This window comes from Nerophis lumbriciformis, linkage group LG13, assembly GCF_033978685.3.
Source record: "Nerophis lumbriciformis linkage group LG13, RoL_Nlum_v2.1, whole genome shotgun sequence".
NCBI lineage: Eukaryota > Metazoa > Chordata > Actinopteri > Syngnathiformes > Syngnathidae > Nerophis > Nerophis lumbriciformis.
In genome coordinates this window covers 1,220,639-1,235,417 of record NC_084560.2, presented here as the reverse complement: position 1 = coordinate 1,235,417, position 14,779 = coordinate 1,220,639, and the positions used below count along the sequence as shown (strand labels likewise).

Sequence of the window (14,779 nt, the reverse complement as noted above, 5' to 3'; positions counted from 1 at the left end):
TGCAGGTTCTAAAGCAACATGTTCTTCACATAATAGGCATGCAGGTTCTAAAGCATTATGTTATTCACATAATAGACATGCAGGTTCTAAAGCAGCATGTTCTTCACATAATAGGCATGCAGGTTCTAAAGCAACATGTTCTTCACATAATAGGCATGCAGGTTCTAAAGCAACATGTTCATCACATAATAGACATGCAGGTTCTAAAGCAACATGTTCTTCACATAATAGACATGCAGGTTCTAAAGCAACATGTTCTTCACATCATAGACATGCAGGTTCTAAAGCAACATGTTCTTCACATCATAGGCATGCAGGTTCTAAAACAACATGTTCTTCACATAATAGGCATGTAGGTTCTAAAGCAACATGTTCTTCACATAATAGACATGCAGGTTCTAAAGCAACATGTCCTTCACATCATAGGCATGCAGGTTCTAAAGCAACATGTTCTTCACATAACAGACATGCAGGTTCTAAAGCAACATGTTCTTCACATAATAGACATGCAGGTTCTAAAGCAATATGTTCTTCACATAATAGACATGCAGGTTCTAAAGCAACATGTTCTTTACATATTAGGCATGCAGGTTCTAAAGCAATATGTTCTTCACATAATAGAAATGCAGGATCTAAAGGTTCACATCATATGCATGCAGGTTCTAAAGGTTCACATCATAGACATGCAGGTTCTAAAGCAATATGTTCTTCACATAATAGACATGCAGGTTCTAAAGCAATATGTTCTTCACATAATAGACATGCAGGATCTAAAGGTTCACATCATATGCATGCAGGTTCTAAAGGTTCACATCATAGGCATGCAGGTCTAAAGGTTCACATCATAGGCATGCAGGTTCTAAAGGTTCACATCATAGACATGCAGGTTCTAAAGCAACATGTTCTTCACATAATAGACATGCAGGTTCTAAAGCAACATGTTCTTCACATAATAGACATGCAGGTTCTAAAGCAACATGTTCTTCACATAATAGGCATGCAGGTTCTAAAGCAACATGTTCTTCACATAATAGGCATGCAGGTTCTAAAGCAACATGTTCTTCACATAAGAGGCATGTAGGTTCTAAAGCAACATGTTCTTCACATCATAGGCATGCAGGTTCTAAAGCAACATGTTCTTCACATCATAGGCATGCAGGTTCTAAAGCAACATGTTCTTCACATAATAGACATGTAGGTTCTAAAGCAACATGTTCTTCACATAATAGGCATGCAGGTTCTAAAGCAACATGTTCTTCACATAATAGGCATGCAGGTTCTAAAGCAACATGTTCTTCACATCATAGGCATGCAGGTTCTAAAGCAACATATTCTTCACATAACAGACATGCAGGTTCTAAAGCAATATGTTCTTCACATAATAGACATGCAGGTTCTAAAGCAACATGTTCTTCACATAATAGACATGCAGGTTCTAAAGCAACCTGTTCATCACATCATAGACATGCAGGTTCTAAAGCAACATGTTCTTCACATAACAGACATGCAGGTTCTAAAGCAACATGTTCTTCACATAAGAGGCATGCAGGTTCTAAAGCAACATGTTCTTCACATAATAGGCATGCAGGTTCTAAAGCAACATGTTCTTCACATAATAGGCATGCATGTTCTAAAGCAACATGTTCTTCGCATAATAGACATGCAGGTTCTAAAGCAACATGTTCTTCACATCATAGGCATGCAGGTTCTAAAGCAACATGTTCTTCACATCATAGGCATGCAGGTTCTAAAGCAACATGTTCTTCACATAATAGACATGCAGGTTCTAAAGCAACATGTTCTTCACATAATAGACATGCAGGTTCTAAAGCAACATGTTCTTCACATAATAGACATGCAGGTTCTAAAGCAACATGTTCTTCACATCATAGGCATGCAGGTTCTAAAGCAACATGTTCTTCACATAATAGACATGCAGGTTCTAAAGCAACATGTTCATCACATCATAGACATGCAGGTTCTAAAGCAACATGTTCTTCACATAATAGACATGCAGGTTCTAAAGCAACCTGTTCATCATATCATAGACATGCAGGTTCTAAAGCAACATGTTCTTCACATAACATACATGCAGGTTCTAAAGCAACATGTTCTTCACATAATAGGCATGTAGGTTCTAAAGCAACATGTTCTTCACATAATAGACATGCAGGTTCTAAAGCAACATGTTCATCACATCATAGACATGCAGGTTCTAAAGCAACATGTTCTTCACATAATAGACATGCAGGTTCTAAAGCAACATGTTCTTCACATAATAGGCATGTAGGTTCTAAAGCAACATGTTCTTCACATAATAGACATGCAGGTTCTAAAGCAACATGTTCTTCACATAATAGGCATGCAGGTTCTAAAGCAACATGTTCTTCACATAATAGACATGCAGGTTCTAAAGCAATACGTTCTTCACATAATAGACATGCAGGATCTAAAGGTTCACATCATATGCATGCAGGTTCTAAAGGTTCACATCATAGGCATGCAGGTCTAAAGGTTCACATCATAGGCATGCAGGTTCTAAAGGTTCACATCATAGACATGCAGGTTCTAAAGCAACAAGTTCTTCACATCATAGACATGCAGGTTCTAAAGCAACATGTTCTTCACATAATAGGCATGCAGGTTCTAAAGCAACATGTTCTTCACATAATAGGCATGCAGGTTCTAAAGCAATATGTTCTTCACATAATAGACATGCAGGTTCTAAAGCAACATGTTCTTCACATAAGAAGCATGCAGGTTCTAAAGCAACATGTTCTTCACATAATAGGCATGCAGGTTCTAAAGCAACATGTTCTTCACATAATAGACATGCAGGTTCTAAAGCAACATGTTCTTCACATCATAGACATGCAGGTTCTAAAGCAACATGTTCTTCACATAATAGACATGCAGGTTCTAAAGCAACATGTTCTTCACATCATAGGCATGCAGGTTCTAAAGCAACATGTTCTTCACATAATAGACATGCAGGTTCTAAAGGTTCACATAATAGGCATGCAGGTTCTAAAGTAACATGTTCTTCACATCATAGACATGCAGGTTCTAAAGCAACATGTTCTTTACATCATAGACATACAGGTTCTAAAGCAACATGTTCTTCACATCATAGGCATGCAGGTTCTAAAGCAACATGTTCTTCACATAATAGACATGCAGGTTCTAAAGCAACATGTTCTTCACATCATAGGCATGCAGGTTCTAAAGCAACATGTTCTTTACATAATAGACATGCAGGATCTAAAGGTTCACATCATATGCATGCAGGTTCTAAAGGTTCACATAATAGGCATGGAGGTTCTAAAGGTTCACATCATAGGCATGCAAAGTATGAATACTTACTCCCAATACCAATTGCCACTTGTGTTTGATTGATTATTTCCCTGCCAAGAAAAGAGTTCCAATAAGAAGTTTCCTGATGTTTGCAGCTCAGCACTCTGGCTGAGGAGTTCTTTCCTGGCCAAGATGCTTGAAGAAGACCACTTTTACAACTGGACTTCTCCAAAGATCTCCAAGCAGGACACGACTCTGTTGCTGAACGCCTCAGAGACACTTTGGAGTGAGTCCATATTTGTGTTGTGGCTTCATGCTCTTCATGTATTCCTGATTGTCAACTACTGTGTTGCTATTCAATGTTTGTTGTATTCCTGAATGTCACTACTGTGTTGCTATTCAATGTTTCTATTCCTGATTGTCACTACTGTGTTGCTATTCAATGTTTCTATTCCTGATTGTCACTACTGTGTTGCTATTAAAGGGACATTTTACCAACGCAACCTCACGTCTGTCTTCCACACCAAGAACACCACTCTTCATAGAGATCATGTGAGTATTGCTGAAACACAAACACCTTGTGTGTACATATATATATATGTATATATATATATGTATGTGTGGGAAAAAATCACAAGACTATTTCATCTTTACAGGCCTGTTTCATGAGGGGGGGTACCCTCAATCGTCAGGAGATTTTAATGGGAGCATTCGCATACCATGGTTTATATAGGGCACAGAGTGGGTGGGTGCAGGCTGGCCTAGGGGCGTGGTGATTGGCTCATGTGTTACCTAGGAGGTGTTTCCGTCTGGCGGCATGTTGTTACAATTTCGCTGCGCTTGTTGAGGGATGACAGGTCTGGACGGTAAATAATAAACAGTTTCTCTTTCAAGCATAGGTTGCATCTTTTATTACCACTATTGTAAGGTGTGCTGGATGCAAGAATTTGCCATGTTATTGAATATTCAACATTATTGTCTTTGAGGTCCCAAATGTGTTTGCTGAGTTCTGTGGTATTTCGCAGGTTTTTGTTCCTGAAAGAAGCCTTGCGATTGTTCCATCTGGTTTTGAATTCTCCCTCGGTTAATCCTACATATGTGTCGGATGTGTTAATGTCCTTGCGTATTACCTTAGATTGGTAGACAACTGATGTTTGTAAGCACCCCCCGTTGAGAGGGCAATCAGGTTTCTTTCGACAATTACATCCTTTGTTGGTTTTGGAGTCGCTCTGTCTGAGGGCCGACGGCTCATTTGCAATTGTTTTGTTGTGGTTTGAGATGATTTGTCGTATATTGTTCATGCAGCTGTAGCTCAATTTAATGTTGTTCTTGTTGAATACTTTTCTTAGGATGTTGTCTTTGGGAAAGTGTTTGTCAATCAGATTGAGGAATTTGTGTCCAATGTTCGTTGAGACGTTTTTGCTGTATGGGGGGTTGTACCAGATGATGTCGTTCCGTTTTCTGTTCTTTTTTGGCTGGTTTCCTGGCGTGGGTTCATAGGTGAGGGTGAAATTGTATCCGCTTTCATCAAGGGCTTTTTGGTACAGGGGGGTTGCTTGGTCAAATTCAGCTTTGCTAGATGACAGCATCGATAGCCTTTTATTGATTCCGGTAGGTATTCTTTTCGTGGTGGTGGGTGGGTGGTTGCTGTCATGGTGCACGTATTGGAGTGTTGTGTTGGGTTTCGTAAATGGTCGGTAGCTGTTATTTCTCAGGTTGAAAGTGACGTCAAGGAAGTTGACGGTTTGTATGTATGTATGTATATGTATATATATATATATATATATATATATATATACATATATGTATGTGTATATGTACATGTACATGTGTATATATATATATATATATATATCCATCCATCCATCCATCTTCTTCCGCTAAGCAGAGGAGCCCAGACTTCCCTCTCCCCAGCCACTTGGTCCAGCTCTTCCTGTGGGACCCCGAGGCGTTCCCAGGCCAGCCGGGAGACATAGTCTTCCCAACGTGTCCTGGGTCTTCCCTGTGGCCTCCTACCGGTCAGACGTGCCCTAAACACCTCCCTAGGGAGGCGTTCGGGTGGCATCCTGACCAGATGTCCGAACCACCTCATCTGGCTCCTCTCCATGTGGAGGAGCAGCGGCTTTACTTTGAGCTCCCCCCGGATGACAGAGCTTCTCACCCTATCTCTAAGGGAGAGACCCGCCACCCGGCGAAGGAAACTCATTTGGGCCGCTTGTACCCGTGATCTTGTCCTTTCGGTCATAACCCAAAGCTGGTGTTCCTGGGATTAAAGGCCTCACCTTTTCTCCTCCAAACATATTGCTGGGTATTGTGGCTAAACAGATCCATTTTTGTTCCATCTGACATCACATGGACAAAGATAAGACCTTCTGGAGGAAAGTTCTGTGGTCAGATGAAAGAAGAGCCAAAATTCTTCCTTCTTTAATCTTCTTCACGCAATAATTGTATTCAGAAAATGTTGACTTTGATTGCACAAAATCCTGTTCCAAAGTGGGATTGAAATGATCATTATTACTGTATGTCCATTATTACAGTATGTCCATTATTACTGTATGTCCATTATTACAGTATGTCCATTATTACTGTATGTCCATTATTACAGTATGTCTATCATTACAGTATGTCCATTATTACTGTATGTCCATTATTACAGTATGTCAATTATTACTGTATGTCCATTATTACAGTATGTCCATTATTACTGTATGTCCATTATTACAGTATGTCAATTGTTACTGTATGTCCATTATTACAGTATGTCTATCATTACAGTATGTCCATTATTACAGTATGTCCATTATTACTGTATGTCCATTATTACTGTATGTCCATTATTACAGTATGTCAATTATTACTGTATGTCCATTATTACAGTATGTCTATCATTACAGTATGTCCATTATTACTGTATGTCCATTATTACTGTATGTCTATTATTACTGTATGTCTATTATTACTGTATGTCCATTATTACAGTATGTCTATTATTACTGTATGTCCATTATTACAGTATGTCCATTATTACAGTATGTCTATTATTACTGTATGTCCATTATTACTGTATGTCCATTATTACAGTATGTCCATTATTACTGTATGTCTATTATTACAGTATGTCCATTATTACAGTATGTCTATTATTACTGTATGTCCATTATTACTGTATGTCCATTATTACAGTATGTCCATTATTACTGTATGTCTATTATTACAGTATGTCTATTATTACTGTATGTCTATTATTACTGTATGTCCATTATTACAGTATGTCCATTATTACAGTATGTCCATTATTACTGTATGTCCATTATTACAGTATGTCCATTATTACTGTATGTCCATTATTACAGTATGTCTATCATTACAGTATGTCCATTATTACTGTATGTCTATTATTACTGTATGTCTATTATTACTGTATGTCCATTATTACTGTATGTCCATTATTACAGTATGTCTATTATTACTGTATGTCCATTATTACAGTATGTCCATTATTACAGTATGTCTATTATTACTGTATGTCCATTATTACTGTATGTCCATTATTACAGTATGTCCATTATTACTGTATGTCTATTATTACAGTATGTCTATTATTACTGTATGTCTATTATTACAGTATGTCCATTATTACAGTATGTCTATTATTATAGTATGTCCATTATTACAGTATGTCTATCATTACAGTATGTCCATTATTACAGTATGTCAATTATTACTGTATGTCCATTATTACAGTATGTCTATCATTACAGTATGTCCATTATTACTGTATGTCCATTATTACTGTATGTCTATTATTACTGTATGTCTATTATTACTGTATGTCCATTATTACTGTATGTCCATTATTACTGTATGTCCATTATAACTGTAAGTCTATTATTACTGTATGAATGGTCAAAGTTGCTCGGCTCGAACCGTATGAGCCTTTTCATGACCAAATGTTTTGTGTTATTGTTCCTCCTAGGAGGCCTTGGACCAAATGATGGAGTCTTTGACCGTCCTGAAGCGGGCCTTCTGCACCGTTAGTGTGGCTGTGGTCAACCCAACACCAGAAAACCCTCTCAGCAATGCAGTGCTGGCATTTTGCTACACCAACAGTACTGTGTTTGAGGCCTTTCTCCTCACACTCAACCAGGTACATGTATGTTTATATATAAATATATGTGTATGTGTATGTGTGTGTGTGTGTGTGTGTGTGTGTGAATAAATATGTAGAATTTCAGCAACATTGACTGATCACTGAAGGTATTAATCGAATATTCGATGTTTACAGACACTTCCTGCTTTGAAACTTGAAATACAAAGAAATAATAATAATTAAAGTTGCAAGCAGCGATGGACGGGACCGACTTTGAGGGCTCATAGAATCCAAACCGGAGCAGTAATTAAAACTCTTTGGTCAACTTTTAATCAGAAGGGTTCAATCTCTCTCCTGTGCTAGTTTGAAGCCGACACGATAAACGCGCTCAGAGGAGATAATGTTTGGAAAAAAAGGTGACTGTTTTTACACAACTTTTGTTTTGAAGGGGGAAATGCAAACTTCCTGTTTATTTTTGCTGGGTGTTGTCAGTGTATGAAATCTAGGTCTAAGTGAGACCTACATAGAGGTTTTTTGTTTCATGTCTCTAAGTCATTCCTACTGGGAGTTACAGGCAGTTTTGAGTTTTGGGGTTTGGTTTTTTTGATTAGATCGCAATTTTCGCCAGTCCTGATGTGTTTGTCCAATTTGGTGAGTTTTGAAGCATGTTAAATGGTTCAAATTACAGCTCAAAGAGGCGGCGGTATAATAATAAAACGCCAACAATACAATAGGGTCCTCTGTCCCAAAGGGACTCAGGCCCTAACTAACCTTGGGTGGCCTGAGTGTGTGTGGAGGATCAAGGATGAAGCTGGTGATGAATCGTTGAACAAAAGCTTCTTTATTGACAAGCGAGCATCACTACAGGTTCTGCAGCACCTGGAGACGATTTAACCCAAAGATAACTCTCTCTCCGTGGGGGGGCAGACAAGCAGCTCTTATATGATGTCACTTCACTTGGTTAGGGTCATGGTACAGAACTTGACGCCATGTAAGGCCATGTTTGTGTAGGTCATAACTAACCCTTGACAGAATGTAAACATGGTGTCTGGTACTTATGGAGAACTGGCCCAAATACCACTGACAGATTTAAGGGTGGTCTCTGCTACCACATGTTTAATGGCCATACTTTACTAAGTCTTGTGGAGGTCTGCTACCACACACTTAATGGCCATACTTTACTAAGTGTCCACAATGATTGTTTAGACCAGGGGTGTCAAACTCAAATACAGAGTGGGCCAATATGTAAAAGTGAACAAAGCCGCGGGCCAAGGTTGAACAAATGAACCTTTTAATAGGGACCCAAACAGGTTTTGCATTGAATATTGAACAAGCAAGGCTTATATAACTTTATAGTGACATGCAAAATCCAGTTTCAAATAATAATTAAAGCTGCAAGCAGCGTTGGTCGGGCCCGCGTATTTGGCAGGTGCTAGTCCTAAGTGTCCCAATACTTTTGTCCAGTTTTAGTCCCAAGTGTCCCAATACTTTTGGCCAGTTGTAGTCCTAAGTGTCCCAATACTTTTGTCAAGTTGTAGTCCCAAGTGTCCCAATACTTTTGTCCAGTTTTCGGCCTAAGTGTCCCAATACTTTTGTCCAGTTTTCGGCCTAAGTGTCCCAATACTTTTGTCCAGTTTTCGGCCTAAGTGTCCCAATACTTTTGTCCGGTGGTAGTCATAAGTGTCCCAAGACTTTTGTCTAGTGTACCTACCTTGTCTGCATTGTGTGGGCACGCTGGTGCTTCCTGATTTTAAGCAGCCATCTTAAAAAAACAGCAGCGCAGCAGCATCAGTGCAGCGGGTCTTTGAAGGGTCATAAAATCAAAACCGGAGCAGGTATTAAAACGCTGTTCTGTTATTTTATACACAAGGGTTTAATCTCTCTCCTGTGTTAGTTTGAAGCCGAAACGACAAACGCGCTCAGAGGAGATAGTTTTTGAAGGAAGGTGACCGGTTTTTACAAAAAATTTGTTTTGAAGGGGGAATAGCAAACTTCCTGTTGATTTTTGCTGAGGGTTGTCAATTTATGAAATGTAGGTCTAAGTGAGCCCTACATTATGTCTCTCCGACCTTCCCAGTGGGAGTTACAGGCAGTTTTGTCAGTTTTTTCATCCGAGGAGCAGTTTTTAGTACATTTCATAAAAAAATTGCGCTAGAGCACAATTTTGAGATTTGGGGTTAGGTTTTTTTTATTAGATCGCAATTTTTGCCAGTCCTGATGTGTGTGTTTAGTTTGGTGAGTTTTGAAGCTTGTTAAGGGGGTCAAATTACAGCTCAAAGAGGCAAAAGTGACTGTTTTTAGTACTTTTTTGTCTTGAAGGGGGAATTGCCAACTTCTTGTTGATTTTTGCCCGATGATATACAATTATGAAAACTAGGTCAAAGTCAGACCTACATACAGGTTTTTGTTTCATGTCTCTCCGATCTTCCTAGTGGGAGATATAGGCAGTCTAGTTTTTTTTTTCCTAGGGGGCGCTAGAGCGCAATTTTGAGTTTTGAGGTTTGGTTTTTGTAAAAAAAGGTAATTTTCGCAGGTCCTGATGTGTGGGTCAAATATGGTGAGTTTTGAAGCATGTTAAGTGGGTCAAATTACAGTTTCATGTGGCGGCGGAAGAATAAAGAATAAAACCTTACAAATTCAATAGGTCCTTATGTCCCATTGCATAAGGACTCCCAAAGGGAGTCCTTATGCAATGGGCCATGCGGGCCCTAATAATAATAATTAAAAAATATCAATGGCATATCAAATACAATTTAAATAAACCTTGAATGCCTCTTTTCTATTTGCAGCCTTCTGAGGTAAATATCAACATTAACTTTTTCCACAGGCTAATAAATTAGAAAATAAAATAATGAATAAACCAACCATTCAGGACTTTAAACTGCTCAGTTTGCAACACACTGATCTAATCTGATGTGCCCAAGCCATATACCTGCCATCTTTTCCTGGATGCTAGTTCATTAATGTCGGGGCTCAGACTTTGAGCTGAGGCAACCCTCATTATCCAACCAAGGTGTTCATCAGTCATTATATCTCGTAGTCCACCCGGACCACAGTCTTGGGGACGTGCCTTAAAGGCAGGGCCGGCCCGTGGCATAGGCCGTATAGGCAAATGCTAAGGGCGCCGTCCATCAGGGGGCGCCACGCCAGTGCCAAATGATGGATAAAAAAAAAAAGAAAAAAAAAAGTTGGTACTATTATTTCTATCCATCCATCCATCCATCTTCTTCCGCTTATCCGAGGTCGGGTCACGGGGGCAGCAGCCTAAGCAGGGAAGCCCAGACTTCCCTCTCCCCAGCCACTTCGTCCAGCTCTTCCTGTGGGACCCCGAGGCGTTCCCAGGCCAGCCGGGAGACATAGTCTTCCCAACGTGTCCTGGGTCTTCCCCGTGGCCTCCTACCGGTCGGACGTGCCCTAAACACCTCCCTAGGGAGGCGTTCGGGTGGCATCCTGACCAGATGCCCGAACCACCTCATCTGGCTCCTCTCCATGTGGAGGAGCAGCGGCTTTACTTTGAGCTCCCCCCGGATGACAGAGCTTCTCACCCTATCTCTAAGGGAGAGCCCCGCCACCCGGCGGAGGAAACTCATTTCGGCCGCTTGTACCCGTGATCTTGTCCTTTCGGTCATAACCCAAAGCTCATGACCATAGGTGAGGATGGGAACGTAGATCGACCGGTAAATCGAGAGCTTTGCCTTCCGGCTCAGCTCCTTCTTCACCACAACGGATCGATACAGCGTCCGCATTACTGAAGACGCCGCACCGATCCGCCTGTCGATCTCACGATCCACTTTCCCTCAATCGTGAACAAGACTCCCAGGTACTTGAACTCCTCCACTTGGGGCAAGATCTCCTCCCCAACCCGGAGATGGCACTCCACCCTTTTCCGGGCGAGAACCATGGACTCGGACTTTATTATTTCTAAATACAAAAAATAATCCCACGTTAATTAAAATGCAAAGTAAAGCCTATTTAATAGAAATATTATTTGTTACAAGATTACGCCCTAGGGTTAGGGTTAGGGTTAGGGTTAGGGTTAGGGTTAACCCTAACCCTAACCCTAACCCTAACCCTAACCCTTTGTATTAGATCTTTTAAGCAGGTGTTTTTTGTTTACATTGTTATTGCCTTCTGGTTAGCTAATGTTTGCCCTGCAGGTAATAGTCACTTTTCCACCCCTTTATATATTAGGTATAGTTGTAAGTAAAAAAAAAAAAGGTCAAAGGCAAAGCTATTCAGTTTCTTGTGAGTATATACACTTCACTGCCGATGTGGGGGGGGTGCCACCTAAAATCTTGCCTCGGGGGCCAGATTGGTTAGGACCGGGCCTGCTTCAAGGCACTGCCTTTAACGTCCTCTACGAGCTGAGTACGTCACGTCCGCTTTTCATCCATTCTAACAACGTGCCGACCCAGTCACAAGATATGTGCGGCTCCGTGCGTCGGTTGAGGTGGGCGGGGTTGGGGGCGGGGGGGCAGGGTTTGGTGGTAGCGGGGGTGTATATTTCAGCCCGGAAGAGGTAGGGCTGCAAGGTGTTCTGGGTATTTGTTCTGTTGTGTTTATGTTGTGTTACGGTGCGGATGTTCTCCCGAAATGTGTTTGTCATTCTTGTTTGGTGTGGGTTCACATTGTGTCGCATATTTCTAACAGTGTTAAAGTTGTTTATACGGCCACCCTCAGTGTAACCTGTATCGCTGTTGGCAAAGTATGCGGGCATTCACATGTGTGCTGAAGCCGCACATATTATGTGACTGGGCCAGCACTCGTTGGACTGGATGAAAAGCAGACGTGACTATTTGCGGGAGGGGCACTGACATTTGGGAGTCTCCCGGGAGGGTTGGCAAGTATGAGAACTAGCGGTGAATGCGGTGTTACCGCGGCACCGCCGCTGTATATAATCAGCGGGCCAGCTCTAGTGTTAATTTGATATTGCCTCAAGGGGAAGGGGAAATTACACGGGGCCCGCGGGCCAGAGTTTGACACCCATGGTTTAGAAGAAGACTGTGTGCTCGCCCCCAGGAGTGCAACCTTCCACAATATGGAAAAACATGTTATTTCGTATTGCAGAAGATACTACACCATCTACAAAACCTCATTTTCTCATAGTGTTGCTGTACTCTTTCAATTTCTGTTTTCGCTTTGGCTTTTGGAGTCAAAAAGTATCCTCGACCCCTCCTGGGTATAAGAACAAACAACAAACATGTCTCTCATGACTTCTTTTTTGCCTGGGATCCCCAGATCCTGAAGGAGGAGATGTTGAGCAATCCAGACGAGCTGGCCAAGGGCGCTGGGGCTGTGATGTTGTTGTTTCAAGAGCTGCAGAACCAAACCTCATTGTGGGAGAACCTCTTGGACGTTCCTCAGCTCGCCGCTACAGAGTCACTCCACCAAATGTTGGACATCGCTGCAGCCTCCCTCTCCAACATCCAGGGGTGCGTTACTTCAAGTCCTTCTAGTCACTCTCCCTCTTCACTGAACATATTATTATTGATTTGGATCAATGGTACGTCCATTCTTATTATTACTGATATGGATCAATGTTACGTCCATTCTTATTATTACTGATTTGGATCAATGTTACGTCCATTCTTATTATTACTGATTTGGATCAATGTTACGTCCATTCTTATTATTACTGATTTGGATCAATGGTACGTCCATTCTTATTATTACTGATTTGGATCAATGTTACGTCCATTCTTATTATTACTGATATGGATCAATGTTACGTCCATTCTTATTATTACTGATTTGGATCAATGTTACGTCCATTCTTATTATTACTGATATGGATCAATGTTAGGTCCATTCTTATTATTACTGATATGGATCAATGGTACGTCCATTCTTATTATTACTGATATGGATCAATGGTACGTCCATTCTTATTATTACTGATATGGATCAATGTTACGTCCATTCTTATTATTACTGATATGGATCAATGTTACGTCCATTCTTATTATTACTGATATGGATCAATGTTACGTCCATTCTTATTATTACTAATATGGATCAATGGTACGTCCATTCTTATTATTACTGATATGGATCAATGTTACATCCATTCTTATTATTACTGATATGGATCAATGTTAGGTCCATTCTTATTATTACTGATATGGATCAATGGTACGTCCATTCTTATTATTACTGATATGGATCAATGTTACGTCCATTCTTATTATTACTGATATGGATCAATGTTAATCCATTCTTATTATTACTGATATGGATCAATGGTACGTCCATTCTTATTATTACTGATATGGATCAATGTTACGTCCATTCTTATTATTACTGATATGGATCAATGTTACGTCCATTCTTATTATTACTGATACGGATCAATGTTACGTCCATTCTTATTATTACTGATATGGATCAATGTTACGTCCATTCTTAGTATTACTGATATGGATCAATGTTACGTCCATTCTTATTATTACTGATATGGATCAATGTTACGTCCATTCTTATTATTACTGATATGGATCAATGTTACGTCCATTCTTATTATTACTGATATGGATCAATGTTACGTCCATTCTTATTATTACTGATATGGATCAATGTTACGTCCATTCTTATTATTACTGATATGGATCAATGTTACGTCCATTCTTATTATTACTGATATGGATCAATGTTACGTCCATTCTTATTATTACTGATATGGATCAATGTTACGTCCATTCTTATTATTACTGATATGGATCAATGTTGCGTCCATTCTTATTATTACTGATATGGATCAATGGTACGTCCATTCTTATTATTACTGATATGGATCAATGTTACTTCCATTCTTATTATTACTGATATGGATCAATGTTACGTCCATTCTTATTATTACTGATACGGATCAATGTTACGTCCATTCTTATTATTACTGATATGGATCAATGTTACGTCCATTCTTATTATTACTGATATGGATCAATGTTAGGTCCATTCTTATTATTACTGATATGGATCAATGTTACGTTCATTCTTATTATTACTGATATGGATCAATGGTACGTCCATTCTTACTATTACTGATATGGATCAATGTTACGTCCATTCTTATTATTATTGATTTGGATCAATGTTACGTCCATTCTTATTATTACTGATATGGATCAATGTTACGTCCATTCTTATTATTACTGATATGGATCAATGTTACGTCCATTCTTATTATTACTGATTTGGATCAATGTTACGTCCATTCTTATTATTACTGATATGGATCAATGTTACGTCCATTCTTATTATTACTAATATGGATCAATGTTACGTCCATTCTTATTATTACTGATATGGATCAATGGTACGTCCATTCTTATTATTACTGATATGGATCAATGTTACGTCCATTCTTATTATTACTGATATGGATCAATGTTACGT

General features: G+C 39.7%; 1 protein-coding gene across 1 annotated transcript in view; it reads left to right on the top strand.

The window, feature by feature from the left end:
• LOC133614015 (glucosylceramide transporter ABCA12-like) overlaps positions 1-14,779 on the top strand; it is a 39,334-nt gene that overhangs the window by 13,920 nt on the left and 10,635 nt on the right. Inside the window, exons 5-8 of the mRNA XM_061971942.2 lie at positions 3,450-3,580; positions 3,779-3,846; positions 7,271-7,441; positions 12,623-12,816. Coding sequence (XP_061827926.1) covers positions 3,450-3,580; positions 3,779-3,846; positions 7,271-7,441; positions 12,623-12,816 — 564 coding nt within the window. The remainder of the gene's footprint in view (positions 1-3,449; positions 3,581-3,778; positions 3,847-7,270; positions 7,442-12,622; positions 12,817-14,779) is intronic.